The following is a 19,343-nucleotide window of genomic DNA, read 5'->3' on the forward strand; positions in this document are numbered from 1 at the left end:
TGTAGCTGATGAAATACCAGTAAAACTTTCTGATCTAAATATTGACATTACAGGGGTGCCTGGGTGGCTCAGTCAGTTGAGTGTCTGATGCTTGATTTCGGCTCAGGTCATGATCCCAGGGTTCCGAGATCAAGCCCTGTGTCAGGCTTCGCACTCAGCGAGGAATCTGCTGGAGATTCTCTCTCCCACTCCTTCTGCTACTCCTCTCTCTCAAATCAATAAATAAATCTTTAAACATTGATATTACAAAGTAGATTTTAAAAATGAAATCTGGGGGCGCCTGGGTGGCTCAGTCGGTTGGGTGTCTGACTCTCGATTTCAGCTCAGGTCATGATCTCAGGGTTGTGGGGCCAAACCCCACATCAGGCTCCACGCTCAGCAAAGAGTCTGCTTGAGATTCTCTCTCTCTCCCTCTGCCTCTGCCCCCCTCCCCGCCCCGCTCGTGCTCTCTCTCTCAAAATAAATAAATAAAATCTTCAAAACAATGAAATCTGAATCTGACATATGCTCATTTAGAGGGGGATTCAATTCAAAGAAAGATTCAGTCACCAAGGGCATATGATTGGCAGGACACCCTTGGTGGCCTAGGGCAGAGACAAAGATGTCAAGACATGGACCCTGCCCTCAAGGAGCTTATAATCAAGAGGGTCAGATAAGACATGTACACAGAAAATTACAATACAAAGTAGAGTGGGATAGGTGTTATAATAGAGCCCCAGCCCAAGTGCCTTTGCTGCCCAGCGGAGGGTGAAATTCATTTCCCTCTTCCAAGAGCTGGAGGCAGGAGACCAAATCAGAGGGTCATCCTTGGAATGGTAAGTCTCAGAAAGTCTCAGAGGGAAATTTGGAGGTCATCTAGCCGACCCAGGATTCTCTATCCAGAGGAAACAGTGACTTTTAGATGGAAACAAAACATGAAGTTCTAAAGAAAAACTGACGGAAGAGACTGTGGGAAGGGAACAGGAGGTGAATTCACTTTGAGGTGCTGAGGTGCTGGTGGAAGCAATTTACTCCCAAATGGAACACTGAAGCCCAGGAAATGGATGAGATCAGGGAGGGCCAGAGTGTCTGGAGAGAGGAGGGATAAAAACAGAAACTGGGGAACACCCACGTTCCAGGGAGTCCGAGAAGGAGTGGCCAGAGAGAGAGATGTGAGAAAAGACCCAGGAGAACACCTTGTCTCAAAGTTTCTAGAAAGGGAGTGGCAGGGCTGGAAGATAGGACTGGAGGAGGCCCCAAGGAAGCAAAAGAGAGGAAACTGCAGCATAGGGATTGTTCCTTGGCGTTGCCAAGGACCTTTCGATGAATGGCTTTTCCAGGGACTCCACATTTAAGATGGATTCCCCATGCCTGGTACATTTTAAGGTGGAGCTCTCCCGGAGGCCAGGGGGACAGGGCTGTGCCCTCTAATCTTCAAATATCTGGGGTTCAGCTCTGTAATTAGCACGAGCTCTCCTAACCCTAACCAGTCCCTGCAGGAACTGAAAAGCTGAAGAACGTACTTGGGAGGGATTTCACACCCGGCTCTCCGGCCCAGCCCGGTGAAGTCCCGTTTCATCACGCAGCCCTAATGACTCTCTTGGCTGTCACTCTACGCTGATATTGCCAACGATCTGACTAAACCCTTTTGCAAAAGTTTGCAGCATTCATCCGGGGCTGACTACAGCTCCCAGAGTTCCAGGGCGCTTCCCGGTGCCGATTGGCCGAGCAGTCGGCTCCAGGGGGCGGTGTCGCCCCCGCCTCCCCGGGAAACAGGCACCTGATTGGCTGCGGCGCGGGGCTTTTGTGTCCCCGCCCTCCCCCGGGGACCGCAGCAGGCTGAGTGGCGCTGCTGGTGTCAGAGCCGGGCGAGCGCTGGCAGTTCCGCGGTGGGGATGCTGAAGAGGGCTGGGTTGGCGAGCAGCCGTGGCCACTGCGGACTTCCGAGGAACTCCGGGCCGTGAAAACCCCTGGGCCGCGGCCAATCCCAGGCTCCTGAGGCCATTCACCGTTCCAGAAGCCGGCCGAGGGGAGAGTCCAGCGGAGGAGCGGCTGTTCGCGGGTTCTGGGCTTTCGGAGCGTTCTGGAACCCCGAGAGACACCCCGGGGCTCTAGAACCTCCCCAGCGGCCCCCAATCCCGGCTTCCTGTGTGCGTCCGTCCCAAACCCCCTGGGGTGCACGGGTCGCCGGCGAGCAGTGGCCGGATCCTGGCACACACCATGATCGTTGCAGACTCCGAGTGCCGCGCAGAGCTGAAGGGCTACCTGCCGTTCGCCCCGGGCGGTGGCGGCGGCGGCCCCGGGGCCGGAGAGGTAAGCAGCGGCCGAGCGACGCCGCTCTTCCCTTGAGCCCCGAGCTGCGGCCGAGCTTCGGGCTATCCCGAGCTGAGTCTGTGCGCACCCCCCACCCCTCCACAACGCCCGGGGCTCGGGGAGGGGGGAGTGGAGCGCGTAACCTAGGAATGGGGTTGCATCAACTGGCTGTCTCGGCCCTCTCCGCCCCCGCCCCCTCCCCCTCCCCCCGGGGCTGTGGAACCTTCCCTGGCTCCCTCGGACTCCTGGCCAATGAGAGGGGGGCCTTCTCGAGATTATCTTGGGTTTGGGCTCTTGACCGGAGAATCTTCAAGTCCAGGCAAATCCCGGCCGCTGCGGCCCGACCACTCCTCCTCCCCGCCCCCTTCCGCAGATTCCCTTCCTCTAGGCTGGGGCTGGCGGGCGGAGGACTCTTTCTAGGATACGTCCCCATTCCAATCTCCCAGTGCGGGGATTGAGGCACCCGGGACTTGCTAGTGAAGGTCGACCTCGTCCCCCGCCCACACCTGCACCCCCGATTTGGAGCGGGGGAGCGCGGGCGTTCCGGGGCCTTGGCTGGCTGCAGGGTACGCGGCGGCCGAAGCTGGGTGAAAAGGGGAGAAACCCTGGACGGGGCTCCCGAAGGCAAGCGCGGATTAGGCTGCGCCCTACTAAGTGGTCTGAGGTCGCAGAAGTTTGTTTCGCAGGGACTCTGCAGTAAAGCTAGGAATGGGCTGGGCCTAATCTGACACACCTCCTGCCTCCTCCCATCACCACCACCACCACAACCACCACCGACAATGAACATCTTATCATTTCTCAAGCACCTACTAGATGCTGGTCTCCGGGTTTTGCCTTTTCTGAGTCCTTAGTACTAAACTAGCGAAATAGGAGCTACACTATAGCCCCATTTCCCAGAATGAGGAAATTGAGGCCTAGGAGGGGCTGTGGAGAGACTTCCTTACTGGCCCGACCAAGTAGCTCATTCTTTGGCCTGGGCATCTCTAGGAATCCCTAGTGTGCTTGGCACTACAGAGAGTTTTGTTTGTTTTAGTTTCCAGGCCTGGAGCATGGTGCACGTGTCTTGCTGGGCCTGGGAGTGCGACAAGTGCTAGTCCTAAACTGTGTGACCCTGGGAAAATCGCTGCCCTTCTCCGAGCCGCTTGGTTTCTAGGGGTCCTACCTCCAGCGGTGGATGGTTTGTGTCCTGGGTTTTCTGTGAGCTTGTTTACCCTCCCCCCATCATGGTTTAAGAACCCCAGGTGGAAGAATGAAGCCCACTCCTGTCATTTCTCTGCTGAGTGGCTTTAACCAGGTCACTTAGAGTCCATTTCTTTCTGGTGGGGGTTAGGGGGAGTCGTATTATTATTGAGAACACATATACCAGCCCTCCCATTCACTCGCTGTGTGACCTTGGCCAAGTGATCATTTCTCCCGTCTGCAATTTCTTCCCATGGAGAGTTGATAGTATCTCTCAGGATTGCTGGGAGAAATGACAGAATACAAGCGAAGGCTAAAGCACAGCGCCTGGAACATAGTAACTGAGTCAGAGATGCTGGGTATCATTAGAATGTGGTCATTTCCCTTTCCCCAGAGTGTGTCACAATGGGGTGCCTGAACCTGTCCCTCTTGCCTGAGGTGAGAGTTGGCCCATCCCTCTCTGGGAAGTGGCTTGGGGAGAAGTAGTGCCCCAGGTGGTCTGGGCAGGCTCTAAGGGAGTGGCCTCTAGGTGGAAGCCACTTGTCAGCAGCAAGGGAAAGATGGTGATATCTGAACCCTTTCCACATACTCTTCTCTCTCAAGAAAAAGAGGACCTTGGGAAGATGTCTGCTTTAAGCAGAATCCTTAGAAGACAGTAGGGCGCTGAACTTACAGAGCCTGATGCCCAAGGGGACACCCAAATGTACAAGCCCCTCAACTCCCATCACTTCACCACATGCCCTTAACCTAGAGGGGTCAAGGCCTACAGACTCTAGGACTTCACTCTAGGACTGGTAGTATGTATTTAGAGCCCTCTTGGGCTCTAGCATCACTTCCTCAAACATAACTTCCTCAGGGAAGCTTTCCCTCCCCCACCTGAAAAGTCCCTTGTGCATACCCTCTTTCAGTCCCTCTTTTCAGTGGCTGGGGCTTTAATCCCAATGATAGTGTAACAGTCATGTGATCCGCATGTTGTGTGTCTCCTTTGCTAGACTAGAAACATTCTGTAGGTCACATCCCCAGCACTGTTCTTAGCACCTAAGAAGTGCTCCTAACTCTTTGCCCCTTGTTGGCTTAACTGACCCTTGTGACCTGTGCGTGCTTCGAAGCCAGATCTGAGCTCCGTAGTCTGGAGCAGGACTCAGAAAGAGCCTCAGTGAGCGGTCTCTGAAGAAGGAACAATAAGCCCTATTTCTCTCAGGGTAGTTGTGAGAAAGCAGCCAGATCATATGTGTAAAGCACTTAGCCCCGTGCCCAGCCCATGGCACCACTCACACCCCCTCCCTCCAAGGCTGGAGGTAAGAGGCTGCTTGGGCTACGCATCTCCCTCTCCTGTGTAAACTCAGGCAGGTATGTAAGTTCTGCAGACAGCTGCCCGTGGAGTGGGGTATGGGGAGTCTCTGCCCCTTCCCGGCTGGCAGAGTGACTTCATAGGTGTGTGTAGCTGAGTCCCGGGGGGTTGCAGGCTCTGGATAGGATACCGAGAATAAAGACTGGGGCTACTCCGAGAGGCTGATGTGGGTGGTGGACAGAACCCTTGGAAGCCAAACTGAACTGAGCTCACATCTCAGGCTGGCCACTTGTTGGCTGGTACTTAAACTTTGGAATCTTAATCCTTCCTTGGATGCAACATAGAGACCCCTACCCCCAGCCCCAAACTGATGAAGAGTAGATGGAACCTGTGTGCAAATGCCTGAGCTAATATAAAAAATAACATTTAGCGAGTGTTTAAATTAGGCGCCAGGCACTGAGCTTGAGGGGTGATTATCCTCTTTTTACAACTTGCCTGAAGCCCTCCCCGCTCAGTGGCCACTGAGAGGGCCCTCTGACTTCAGTGTTACTGGGGGAACAGCTCTAGCTCTAGATCCAGTGTGTGCCCTCCAAGTAAGCAAAAACACAGTATGCAGGTGCCGTGTCTGGGAGCAGTGAATCTCAGGGAACGGGGGCAAGGAGGAGGAGCTCCTGGTGAACTCCTGGTGAACCCCAGGTGCAAAGCCTGACTTGACCTCGCTGAAACTCAATCATCATCTGTAAAATGGGAGTCCTAGGAGTATTAGTAGATCCTACCTATACGTGCAGCGAAATGCCTAGCTGATGGTAATCAGTGGTGCTACCTCCCATTGTTATTATGACTTCCCACCCCAGGAAATAGGGGAGGGCTGATTTGGAGGTATCATCCCTTGGCAGCGGGACCCTGCCCTGTCTGCTTCTCCTAAAGTTCTGGGTGTCAGGGTCAGAGACGCTTTCAGGGTATTGGAGCTCTGGATTGGAATCTACGTGGTCTTGCCTTCGGGATTTTGTGTTTTCTGTTCCCTTTGGCTGGAATGCTGGTCCCCTAGATCTTTATGGGCCCTGCTGCCTTCTCATCAACTCTTCTAGATGTTTGATATTTAGATATCAACACAAAGGTTACCTCCCCAGTAGCTTTCCTTGTCTCCTCAGACTAATATATGGTGCACCCCCACCCCATCATACACTCTCGTGTCGCTCTATTTCATTTACTTTATACAATCTGTGCTTTGAAACCCTATTCATCATCTGTCATTCTCCTTTAGATCATAAATTCTGTGAAGGCTGAGCCTGTCTTTTCACTCCTGTTCTCTAGCTGCCTGCGTTGTAGTCATCAAAAATATTTGTTGAATGAACAAATTAATTCAGTTTCCACCTGGAAAGCACTTAGCACAGTGCCTTATACTTGAGAAAATGATCAATAAAGGGTGTGAAACAGTGGCCCTCCACCTTGGCTGTAAATTATGCTGGGCCCCACCCAATTAAATTAGAATTGCTGGAGGTGGGACCTTGGCATTGGCATCTTTTTAAAAGCTTTTCAAAGGGGCTTTGTACTGCTCCAGCTGAAAAGCCCTTGTTTGAAATTACACCGAGTTAATGATCGCTGACTGCTGACTTTTATTAAGTGCTTCTGGTGATAGAGGTACTGAGGTAAAGGCTGTAGGGCATTATCTCATTAAATCCTCATGACTGCCCAGTGAGAGTGGGTACTATTATCCCCATTATTTGATAGGGAAACGGAGGCTCCCATAACTAGCAGATAATAGGTGGTGGAGTTGTCACATGAGCCCAGGTATTCTGGGCCAAGAGCTCGTATCTTTTAAATGTACTCTATAATTATCGTGGCTGTCACCATCATGATCATCATCACGACTGAAAATGGTGGGTCCAGATTTACCACCTAAAGACCCACAGGTATCAGTTCCTTGCCTTGACAGGTCTTGGGGCAAATTTTAGAGTAAGAAGGGGTTCCCAAGGCTGTTCCCTGTACCTCCACAGCAGCCTGGGGGGGGGCCCTCCAGGCCCCCCTCCCCTAGCCCTCTCTCCCCTCCCCAGGCTATGGTTTTCTATCTGTCCTCAGGTCCCCTGAGGGAGAGGCCCAGATTGTGGAGTCAGCAGTCCTTATCTCCTACTAGACCGAGCTGTTAGGCTTTTTTTCTTTGGTGAGGGAGGAGGGAAGCTGAAAGAGTACTTAGAGATTGCTGGGATTTCTGTGCTGGACTTGGACCGGCCTGGCCTGGTAACTTCCAGAAGTGTGGGCTGAAAGGGGCCTAAGCAATTAGCCCAGCTACCTTCTTTGTCCAAGATTAAGGCCCAGAGAGTCTAGGTCACTTTCTCAAAGTCACACAGCAAGTTAGTAGCAGAATTGGTACTCGGACCTGGGACGTCCAGATCCCATATGTTCTTTTTTGTGTGGTCTTTGAGAGTCCCAGAGTTCTGCCTCCCTCAGGGGTCTTTGGCCGAGAAGGAAGGTTCAATTACAATCTTTAGTCCCTGGAACCCTAGGGATTGATACTCAGTCTGGTTTCCAATGAGGAGGGGAGAGTTAGGGGGACGCTGTCTCTGTCCAGTGAGGGCATGACTCTGGTTTGGGTAAGCTGTTTCCAAGGCCAGTACTGAGAGCCCCCTCCCAGTTACCAAAACAAATGAATAAATAAAACATCCTCTCTGAACCCCACCTCTCAGACTAGGAGCAGATTTAGTGAGTACATGACTGACGGTTTCCGAAGAGGCTCCTCCAAAACATGGCGTCAGAAGAGTGGCTTCTGTCAGCCTTCCCTCCACTCTGCTCTGCTTTCTCTGCTTTCTTGATTCACAGGTTGGTGTGAGTGACCTGGCCCTGCTCTCCACAAAACGTGATCTGGCACAGGACCATTACAACACAACGTTTTCAGAAGCAAAAGCACCAGGAATTGTAGGGTCACAGCTGAGGGTCAGAAGAAGGTTCCCAGACCCTGGAAGACGATGAGTTAGTTTTGCAAAAGGAGTGACCAGTGGGAGAACAGTAGGGCTGGACCACTGATTTGCCTGGAAGGCTATGGGAGCTAGAGGCGGGGTTTTAAGCCAGTTGATCAGATTTGCACTTGAGAAAATTTCGTTTGGCTGCAGAAATTTGCCCTCCTAGAAGCCACCAGTGTCATGGACTCACTGCATGTGCTTCTAGTTCTAGAGGTGTAGTTCAGGGAGGATGGTTTCCTTATTCATTTGTTTTGTTAATCTAGGAGAGGATCGGTAGGAGAGGACAGGGGAGGGGAGGGAGGGAGACCATTGGTGAGGCTGTGGGTGGCGGTCCAGACAAGAGATGGTTATAGTCTGTGAGGTGGTGGTGGTGGGAGAGATGAAGAAGTGACAAGTGGAGAGCAGTTGAGGCCGTATCATAGAAATCTAAGGTACTGGGGCACCTGGGTGGCTTAGTTGGTTAAGCGACTGCCTTCAGCTCAGGTCATGATCCTGGAGTCCCGGGATCGAGTCCCGCATCGGGCTCCCTGCTCGGCGGGGAGTCTGCTTCTCCCTCTCCCACTCCCCGTTTGTGTTCCCTCTCTCGCTGTGTCTTTCTCTGTCAAATAAATAAATAAAATCTTTAAAAAAAAAAAAAAGAAATCTAAGGTACTGGGGCGCCTGGCTGCAGGATGCAAATGAGGGGGTTTCTTGTATGGGATCTCCAGGGCTGCTAAAATGGTGGCCTCCTAGAGAGGTATGCACCATGGTGGCTGTGTATTTCCCTTCCCCATGCCCCTGGGGTTCCTGGGTCCCTGCCCAGTTCCTGAAGAACTCAGCCTGTGGGGTGAGCCCTCTTTCTTGCTTACCCTTTCTCCACCTGCCAACAGGTGTATATCTCCCACCTGACTCCTCCATGCGGGGTGTACCAAAAGGGTGGTTTTAAAAGCTCAGTGCGGCCCATTGGGTAGAAGGACAAAGCTGGAGAGATAACTATACTCCTAGTCCTCCCTTTTACCTCCAATAACCATGACGTGTTGCCTTCTAGGAGCAGAGGGAAGGCCGGGCTCGGCGAGGCCCTCGAGGGCCCAGTGCCTTCATCCCGGTCGAGGAGGTAAGCTTGGAAGGGGTTAGGAATTCTTGGTCCCTGGGAAGAAAGGACATGGGACATTGTGTGGATGGGGGTCTTTTCCTGTCTCTTGACATAGCAGCTTCAGGTTCCTGACTCACTTAACCCACAAACAGCTCTGTGAAGCATGCATATCAACCCCACGTTGCTGGGAAGAAACAGGCTCAAAGAGATAAAGTGATGACACAGCCAGCTAATGAACAAACTTTTGGTTCCCAGAACAAGGCCTGTTCTTCTTTAAGAAGAGAGAACTATCTTGGGCGCCCGGGTGGCTCAGTTGGTTAAGCGACTGCCTTCGGCTCAGGTCATGATCCCGGAGTCCCGGGATCGAGTCCCGCATCGGGCTCCCTGCTCGGCGGGGAGTCTGCTTCTCCCTCTGACCCTCCCCCACTCATGTGCTCTCTCTCTCTCTCATTCTCGCTCTCTCAAATAAATAAATAAATCTTTAAAAAAAAAAAAAGAAGAAGAGAGAACTACCTGTATTAACTGCTCTTCCTTGACTATACATATATGACATTTTTTTTCAACTTCAAAAGTAATATTCATTATAAGAAAATTCTTAATGTCTCAGAAAGCTCGAGTCTCCTGTAATCTCACCTCCCACAGAGGTAATCACTGTTGCTTAACCATTTATCACTGTTTCCTGGACTTTCTGTCATATGAACCAAGGTCATAGTTTACGACATTTGGGGGAGGGGGCTGTTGTCATATTCTTTATTTTTGTCACTTAATACAAGAGATATCATTCATCCACTGAGTCAGATCATTCATTCATTTATTTAACAGACATCGACTGAATGATTAATCTATGTCAGGCACTGTTGTAGGTGCTGGGAGACAGCAGAGAACAAGACAGACACAAATCCTTGCCATCGCGGAGCTGACATTCTAGCGTGGGTTTGGTGGAGGTGGGGATACCTTCAAAATCCATGCGCAGAAAGATTTTAAAATAATAGATTCCTCCTATTTCTTTGGCCTTCGGTGAACAAAAACAAATGTTTTGTCGTCCTGTTTGCTCTCCTAAATGTGTAGCCAAGTAGTTAATGAGCTGTTAACAAATGTCTAACCTACCCCCCCCTCCCCCAGTTCCTTCTCCACCCTTTGTAAATGGAAAGCAAACAACCACCTGCTGATTATTTATATCTAGCCCGGAATTTTCAACTCAAGTATTGTTCTTGTATTTTATTTTTTCATTTGTAAATAAGCGGTCCTCTTTTATAATGAAGGAAATAAATAGGCTTTGGTGCTAATCTGATTTTGGATCCACGTTCTGTCACTTGCCAGATCTGTAATCTTGAGCGAGGAAATCACGCAATGAATTATCTTTTCCTCCCCTATTTTCCCTTTTTTGGACATGGTGGTCATTTTTAGTTTCTTGGCTATTATAGTCCCAATGCAATTAATACGTCGGTCTCTTTGGCGTGGCGTGCAGGACGGGAACCCACCTTCTCACCTTTGCTTGGCAGGTCCTTCAGGAGGGCGCGGAGAGCCTGGAGCAGCACCTGCGGCTGGAGGCACTGATGTCCTCGGGCCGGGTGGACAACCTGGCGGTGGTGATGGGCCTCCACCCTGACTACCTTAGCTGCTTTTGGCGCCTGCACTACCTCCTGCTGCACACGGATGGGCCCCTGGCCAGCTCCTGGCGCCACTACATTGCCATCATGGTGAGCCTGTCTGAGCCCAACTCTTGTAGGGTTGGCCACATAGGGGAATTTGGTCTTTAGATCTCTTTGCTGGGTGCTTCCTGAATTCATATCATAGGCCAGGAGGAGAGGCCGCCCAAAGCAGAGGAAAGCCCTAACTTTATCTGATCATCCACAGAATTTTGGATTCTGAAGAGAAGTTTGTTTTTTTTTTTTTTTTAATTAAGTAGGCTCCACACCCAGGATGGAGCCCAATGTGGGGCTTGAACTCATGACCCTGAGATAGATCAAGACCTGAACTGATATCAAGAGTTGGATGCTTAATCAGCTGAGCCACCCAGGCGCCCCAGAGAGGCATTTTTAGTCAGAATCAGGAAACTGAGGCACAAAAGAGTCAGGTGACCTGCCCAAGGAGGACAGCAAACTAGCGGAGCTGGGTTAGGACCTAAGTGTCCTGCCTCCCTGGCAACAGTGAGGCCTGCGATTTCTCCGTCCGTGGGGCAACCGCCCTGAACAAGGCTCTGTCCACCCCCTCCACAGGCTGCCGCCCGCCACCAGTGTTCCTACCTGGTGGGTTCCCACATGGCTGAGTTTCTGCAGACTGGCGGTGACCCTGAGTGGCTGCTTGGTCTCCATCGGGCCCCGGAGAAGCTCCGCAAGCTCAGTGAGATCAACAAGCTGCTGGCACACCGGCCGTGGCTCATCACCAAGGAGCACATCCAGGTGCCAAGGGCAGAGAGGCACAGGGAGCACAGGGGCTGGGCTGGGGCATGTCAGGCAATCAGCCCAGGGCCAGGCACTGAGCAAGTCTGGCCTTCTTTCCTCTCTAGGCCTTGCTGAAGACGGGCGAGCACAGCTGGTCTCTGGCCGAGCTCATCCAGGCCCTGGTCCTGCTCACCCACTGCCACTCACTGGCCTCCTTCGTGTTTGGCTGTGGCATCCTCCCTGAGGGGGACTCGGAGGGCAGCCCTGCCCCCCAGGCACCTTCACCCCCCAGTGAGCAGAGTAGCCCCCCCAGCAGGGACCCAATGAACCACTCTGGGGTAAGTCATGGGCCTGGGTCTTGTGGGGAGAGGAAGCAAGCATGGCCTCTGGTCCTTAGATGGAAGCCAGGGCTTCCCTATCTCACACTGAGAGGCCTCAGAAAAGTTAGTTGACTTTGAGATTCAGTTGCTCATCTGTGAAATGAGGCTGAAAACCCCTACTTCATAGTGGTTGTGAGGATTAAATGAAATAACCGCGTGGTGGGCTCTTCAGCATGTTGCGTCATAGGCTTAAGGTCTCCTGGGTATTAGCACTTTACAAAGTTTGCCTCTTACTCTATAAGATGGTCTTGTTTGTTTTAATATAAAATTATAGATACTTTAACAATCCCTTTCCTGTGAGAGAAGTTGATGCTCAGAGAAGACATGCCTGTCCCATAGCTTCTTAAACTTCGTTTTGGAAAACACAGACCATGCGAGCTGCCCACAGCACAGAGACTGCCTCAGGAGCAGTAGGCCTTTGCAATCACTCGGGAAGGCCTGGCTTGTGGGAAGGATGTGTGGAGTTTCCTGGGGCCCGAGGAGTAAACCATCACCGCTGGGTCCCTCCTCCAGGGCTTTGAGGCTGCCCGGGACGTGGAAGCTTTGATGGAACGCATGAGGCAGCTGCAGGAGAGCCTGTTACGGGATGAGGGAGCGTCCCAGGAGGAGATGGAGAGCCGCTTTGAGCTGGAGAAGTCAGAGAGCCTTCTGGTGACTCCCTCAGGTACAGGCCCATAGGCATCCAGGGTCCAGGGACTGCCCCCTTCCTACACCATCTCTACTGGGGAGAAGGCATCTCCGTGCACGGCGCCTCTTGTATTTTGGAGGCAGCCATGTCTCAACCACTTCTTTTTTTTTTTTAATTTTTATTTATTTATTTGACAGAGAGAGACACAGCGAGAGAGGGAACACAAGCAGGGGAAGTGGGAGAGGGGGGAAGCAGGCTTCCCGTGGAGCAGGGAGCCCGATGCGGGGCTCGATCCCAGGACCCTGGGATCATGACCTGAGCCGAAGGCAGACGCTTAACGACTGAGCCACCCAGGCGCCCCGTCTCAACCACTTCTAAGAGGTTCCGAGCATGGGCTTTAGGGTCAGACCTGGGTTTGAATCGTGACCTGTCAGCCCTTCTGGCAATGCGACCCCTGATTACTTCCTATCTCAGGGCATCTGTCTCCTCCCATGTGAAGGATTGGTTTGTGGGGTAAATGGGACAATGGAAGCAAAGCTCTTAGCACAGAGTAAGTGGCTCCATAAAGGACTACTGTTGTTAGGGTTGCTAATATTACCGGGGGCCTTATCCCCCAGGTCCATGGGCCTGCCTCATCTCCCCCCAGCCACCTATTGATTAATCAGGAGTAGATGCCCTATACTCCGTGCCTTGGCCTCACGGTGGCCTCTTTCTGACATCCTTAGCTGACATCCTGGAGACCTCTCCACACCCAGACATGCTATGCTTTGTGGAGGACCCCACTTTTGGATATGAGGACTTCACCCGGCGAGGGGCTGAAGCGCCCCCCACCTTCCGTGCCCAGGTAGGCTCTCCAGGCTATTCTTGGCATTGCTCTGGGTTTACAGACAAGCAGGGGGTGGATGGTTTGAGTGGTTAGAGAGTCGGGCACCTTCTCCCTCAAGATTCCACGAGGGAAATGGGAGACCCTAGATCATAACAGGACCCATCTGTGCCCTAAGCTCAGGGGATCCTGATCACAGGGAGAAAATCACCAAGGTACATTCTCCTTGGCTTCTTCGGCCCCAGCCAAGCAGCAGGTTAGATTTGTGGGGCTGGAAAGACACACTATGGAGAGCAAAGTTGTACGCCAGAGGATGGGGTCCCTATGGCCAGACGTGGGCCCCGAAGATTCTACTCTCTGACGCCTTCCCACATTTCTCAGGATTATACCTGGGAAGACCATGGCTATTCACTGATCCAGCGGCTTTACCCTGAGGGTGGGCAGCTGCTGGATGAAAAGTTCCAGGCAGCCTGTAGCCTTACCTACAACACCATGGCCATGCACAGTGGAGTAGACACCTCCGTGCTCCGCAGGGCCATCTGGAACTACATCCACTGTGTCTTCGGTATCAGGTGAGTACAGCCCCTCCTCCAGTGCACGTGTGCACCAGTCCTCAGTCTGAGCTCATAGCTGTTTCCTCTTCTATTTCATTTTTTCTTTTCCCTTCTTCCTGCCTGTACTATTTTTCAAAGCAAATTCATTTTGTTGCTGATTATAAAAGATAATAGATGTGCTGCTGTTGAACCCTTGTAAATGAAACTCTTTACTCCTACCCCCTAGAGATAACTGTGGAGATACCTACAGAGAGAGAGAGAGGAAAAGAGAGTATGTATTTCCATTCCAAGTAGGAGTTCTTCTCTTAAATAAATAAGGACAACATCAATGCCCATCGGTAGGAGACTTTAAATAACGTTAAATCCACTCAGTGAAAAAATATACAGCTATTACAAATTATAATAATGGTCTCTTTATATTGCTATAAGAAAGTGTTCAAAATGTGTTGAGAAAAAAGAAAGCTGGTTACCACCCAGGATCTTCCTTTTGTTCCCCCCTTTTTTGTGCTAGAAATGTGTGCATGCATGGAAAATGTGTGCAAGGCTACACACTAAAATGTTAATTTATAATGGTTATCTCTGGATAGTGTGTGATAATTACATTTTCGTCTTGTTACCTAAGTATTTCCTGATTTTTTTAAGTAGATTTTTTAAATTAATGGAAGCATGCTTGATATATTCTACAACTTGCTTTTTTTCACCTAATAATCTATTGTCATCTGCCTTCCTTGTCACTATGACTAGATCTTTTATGCTTTTTTTAAATTTAAGATTTTATTTATTTATTTTAGAGAGGGAGTAAACAAGACAGAGAGCACAAGGAGGGGGAGGGCAGGGGCAAAGAAAGAAGTAGGTTCCCTGCTGAGCAGGGAGCCCGATGCGGGGCTCGATCCCAGGACCCCGGGATCATGACCTGAGCCGAAGGCAGATGCTTAACTAACTGAACCACCCAGATGCCCCTTTTTTATGCTTTTTAACCACTGCATGGTGTTCCGTTATGGATGTAATCTAATTCAACCACTTCCCAATAGTTGGGTGTGTAGATAGTTCGTAGTTTTTCACTATTAAAAACACCATGTGCACTGACTAGCCTTGCACTAAGTCCTTGTAGATGAGCCGCAGGTGTGAAATTACTTGTCCAGAATATACACAGACGAATTTTTTTAATTTTTATTTTTTTTTAATTTATTTTTTAGAGGGCAGGGAAGGGCAGAGAGAGAACCTTAAGCAGCCTCCATGCCCAACGTAAGCCCAATCTGGGGTTCAATCCCACAACCCTGAGATCATGACCTGAGCCGAAATCAAGAGTTGGAGGCTTAAGTGACTGAGCTGCCAAGGCGCCCCCCCCATTTATTTATTTATTTTATTTATTTTTTAAGATTTTATTTATTTGTGTGAGAGAGAATGAGAGACAGAGAGCATGAGAGGGAGGAGGGTCAGAGGGAGAAGGAGACTCCCCACCGAGCAGGGAGCCCGATGCGGGACTCGATCCCAGGACTCCAGGATCGTGACCTGAGCCAAAGGCAGTCGCCCAACCAACTGAGCCACCCAGGCGCCCTATTTATTTATATTTATATAAATATATATATTTATATTTATATATCTTTTAATTTATTTTTTTAAGTAGGCTCCATACCCAGGGTGGAGCCCAATGTAGGGCTTGAACCCACAACCCTGAGATCAAGAGGTGAGCTGAGATCAAGAGTCGGACACTTAACTGACTGAGCCACCCAGGTGCCCCCAGACTAATTTTTTTTTTTATTTGAATAAATCTCACTCTGATAACATTGTGGGAAAGTCAAAGAATTAAGGAACCAAAAAAACCTTTCTCCAAATTCAGCTACTTCACAACCACATCCACATTCTTTCTCCATTGCTTTCCTTCTTTCTAATGTAGTTGCTTTTGTGTAGTTGGAGTTATAATGGTTATTACATTTTTAAAAATGTATGTGTGGGGGCGCCTGGGTGGCTCAGTCGTTAAACATCTGCCTTTTGCTCAGGTCATGATCTCAGGGTCCTGGGATCGAGCCCCACATCGGGCTCCCTGCTCTGCGGGAAGCCTGCTTCTCCCTCCCCGACTCCCCCTGCTTGTGTTCCCTCTCTCACTCTGTCTCTCTCTGTCAAATAAATAAATAAAATCTTAAAAAAAAAGTATGTTTGATGTTTCTAAAGAGAAACAGCTAGACTTACAGTAAATTTAGGAAACAGGAATAACAGAAAGAAGAAAATAAAGATATCTGTGATCCCGTCTGCTCTTATTATTGTCAAGTGTTTCTCTCCTTTTTTGCTCACACAAATAACCAAAAAAGACAATTTTACAAACACAAGATTTTCTCCCTCCTCATTTCACTTATTTTACTCATTTAATCAAATGTGCACATATTTTAATGACATGTGATCTGGCTTTTCTCATTCAATGGTTTACTCCAAGCATCCCCCCCCCCAAAAAAAAAAATCCCAAATTTTTAGAAAGGTCCATGTTCCCTGTAGAAAATGCATGTTTCTGTATTACTAGCTGTAAATTCTATTTCACTGAGTGGATTCGGTTGTGCTTAATTGGGCATCCTCTTGCAGGTCATTGATAGTTTCCCAGTCCCAGGGGGCTGGAGGAGGGACAGGCATCCTAGAGTGTGGCCCAGGCTGCTTCTGCCCAGCTCCCAGATCCAGGCCCCCTGTTCTCCAACATGGTCCTCACTCCTGTGCCTTTGTCTACTGAGTCTGTCCTCTGGTTTTCAACCAGTCTTCCCCATCCACACCAATCTGTGATGATTCACTGGCTCACTGGACTGGAGAGTGACAAAGTGGCTTCTAGACCTGTCACCAACTTGCTCTTTGACTTTGAGCAAGTTAATGGCCTTCTCCAGGCCTTTGTTTGCCCATCTGTGAAATGAGTGGTACTCACTTTTTCCCTTTCTCTCTTCCTTTTCCATGGCCTTTACTATAATGAATATGACCTTGGAGCTGGGCAGAGCTGGGTTTGAATTCCATTCCCAGGACAAGTGATTTCACTTCTCTGAATCTCCCTTTCAACTATAAAATAATGGGGCTGATGAAAGCAGTGTATTATGTATAATAGTTCTGTAGACAGCATACCTAGTACTTCTGAGGATCCATGAGTACTTGTCCACACAGCACATGGCTGGTACTCAATACAGCATGCTCATTCTCTGCATTCTTTGGAGTGGTCCCTGGCCAACCTAGTGGCCTGCGATGTATGACATCAGCTATTTTTCTAAGAGGAACCAAGCTCCTACTTGCTTCCTACTTTCTGCTTTTTCTTGCCACACTCTGTTCCTCCTTCTGTAGGGTGGGGGTAGGGGAGAGGAGTCACTTGGAGAGTGATGCTGTCGGGGCCTTCCCATCCAGATATGATGACTATGACTATGGGGAGGTGAACCAGCTCCTGGAACGGAACCTCAAGGTCTATATCAAGACGGTGGCCTGCTATCCTGAGAAGACCACGCGAAGAATGTACAACCTCTTCTGGAGGCACTTCCGCCACTCAGAGAAGGTATAGCCCTTGGGGGAGGAGGGGGTCAGGACCCAGTGTGGTATCCCAGACTGAGTCTTCTGCCGCTTGGGACACTTGGGTGTACCATCCTGGGTTCAAGTCCTACTCCACTGTGTGATTTCCGACTCCGTTTACTCACCTGTAAAATGGGACTGTGCCTCACAGGGTCCTCAGCAGGCAGCCAGAAGGACCTGGGTTCAAATCCAAACACGATCACTCAGTAGCATGGTGACCTTGGGCAAGTCACTTTGCCCCCTGAGCTTGTTATCTTTACAATGAGAGCAAACACTGCCTGCATTCAAGGTTGCCGGGAGGGTGAAATGAGAACATGAGTGCCCAGGGCCAGCTCTTGTTTTTAGTTTTGTGAGATAGATTAGTCAGGAACGAACGGGTTTGAAATTTCCTGAGCTGCCATTGCACCGAAGGGCTCAGAGCCTTAGGAACGGTCAGGGCGTCTGTATGGGAGAGAAGGATGAGGCAAGTGGTCCGGGAATCTGGCGGTCTGGGAAGGATGGGGATGGCCAGGAGTGACATCAGTTGCCAACAGGTCCTTGTCTGTGCCCCAGGTCCACGTGAACTTGCTGCTCCTGGAGGCCCGCATGCAGGCCGCCCTGCTCTACGCCCTCCGCGCCATCACCCGCTATATGACCTGACTGCGAGCAGGATCTAGGCCCGGAGCAGCTGCCCCTGGGGGCATCCTCCTCCCTGCAAGGACTTCTCTGTCTGGAGACAGACCCCGATCCCTTTCTGTCCCAGGCCCTCCCAGCCCACTCTGGAGGTGGGCTTGTGTGTGACGTGCAGCCCCTGAGCCGTACCCTCCTTTTCTCTCACTGGAATGGACAGGATCATTGCACTGACTCTGGGATCTCAGTTCTGCCCCTGGGAGCTGGAAGAGGACTAGCAGATCCCCAGGGACCGTGCCCTCCTTCCTGCCCCTGACCCCAGAGGCAGAGGGCACAGGATGGGAAATGAGCTGAGCTCAGATTCATGTGCCAGCAGGCTGGGCTGCAGGCATCACCAGCACTGGGCCTTCCTGGACTGGGAAGTCCCTGGCTGGCCGCGAAGGAGAGGGGCAGGGACCTCCAGGGACTGACACTCCGAGCAGCTTTGCCTTTCCTCCTCCTCCCTCGCTCCCAGATCTCACTACCTTCCCCCATCAGTGTGAAAGTCAGTGTCACAGCTGGTCTGTGTGTTCTGCTCCCCGAAAGCCTGTTCTGTCAGGCAGCCCGAAGGCCCCTTTTCCCTGGTTGCCCTAATCCTGGTTTAGCTCCTTTGACTTCCCCTTCACCCTCTTACCCATTTCTCCCCTGCCTGGTGGTGGGAGGCCCCAGAAGAGATATCAAGCACATCAAAGAAGTAGATTCTTCCTAGAGAGTTTGGGGTGTCTGTGGGTCCCCTTGCCTTCTGAAGAGGAGGGAGTATTACCAGTTCTCTGTATTTTGGTTCTTTATGGGGGAGGTTCTTCAGGGCCTCACCTCAATAGCCCCAGTCAATGCCTGAGGGGAGGACAGGGAGAAGTCTGTTCTCCCCGGAGCTGCTCCAGCCCTGCAGAGGCCGGCACCCCACTCTCCTATCTCCCACGGCACCGCCACACACCTTTCCCATCCAGTGAGCCTTTCTGGGTGGCTTCAGAGGCAGGGGCTCGGGGAGAGTCAGGAGACCCCAGGGTTCTTGTTTGGGTTGTGCCCAAACATGGCTACTTGCCCAACCTCTTCGACCTCCACACAGATAGTTGCGGACTGGGGGCTGAGACTTTCTGTGATGCCTCAGTCTACTCCCGGCCTCTCAGGCCAACCTGCCAGCAACAAACTGCACATCTTGCAGAATCTCAAAGGCCTGTAGGGATAGCCCAGCCTTGCAGGCCGTCTCTCCCCTGCCGCCTTCCTAGGACAGCCCCCCACCCCACCCCCCACCCCCATTTCCATCCCCCCCCTTCGATTTTAGGTGGATTGCTTGGAGGCAGAAGCAGCCAAGGACCCATCCCAGGCACTTTCTGTAGCAAATAAGCTGTGAATGATGATGTCCCTTGCCCTTCTTCTGACCGTATGTGTCCCCTCTGACCAGTTTGGAGGTGACTGAAGAAAGGCAGGGGTCATGCTGCTGCTGCTTCTGACCCTGTTCTCTGGAGAGGGGCAGGAGAGGAGCCTGGTCAGTGTGCCACATTTCACACCCGTGCAGGCATGGGGAAGCGACGGGCACCCCCTGCGGGCCTCAGAGCCCTCCCTGCGATGAAGCTGGGCAGGAGGGAAGAGGCCCCAGCATTGGGGTTTGG

General features: G+C 51.2%; 1 protein-coding gene across 1 annotated transcript; it reads left to right on the forward strand.

The window, feature by feature from the left end:
* The first annotated feature begins 1,800 nt into the window (after positions 1–1,800).
* On the forward strand, positions 1,801–18,667 carry SESN2 (sestrin 2). Its single transcript, XM_021683618.2, has 10 exons — positions 1,801–2,292; positions 8,747–8,812; positions 10,294–10,491; positions 11,011–11,193; positions 11,301–11,513; positions 12,069–12,219; positions 12,909–13,027; positions 13,388–13,578; positions 16,927–17,071; positions 17,638–18,667. The coding sequence occupies exons 1-10, from the start codon at positions 2,200–2,202 to the stop codon at positions 17,722–17,724; spliced, it is 1,446 nt and encodes a 481-aa protein (XP_021539293.1). The 5' UTR covers positions 1,801–2,199; the 3' UTR covers positions 17,725–18,667.
* The last annotated feature ends 676 nt before the right edge of the window (positions 18,668–19,343 follow it).

Source organism: Neomonachus schauinslandi, chromosome 4, assembly GCF_002201575.2.
Source record: "Neomonachus schauinslandi chromosome 4, ASM220157v2, whole genome shotgun sequence".
In the NCBI taxonomy this organism is placed as follows: domain Eukaryota; kingdom Metazoa; phylum Chordata; class Mammalia; order Carnivora; family Phocidae; genus Neomonachus; species Neomonachus schauinslandi.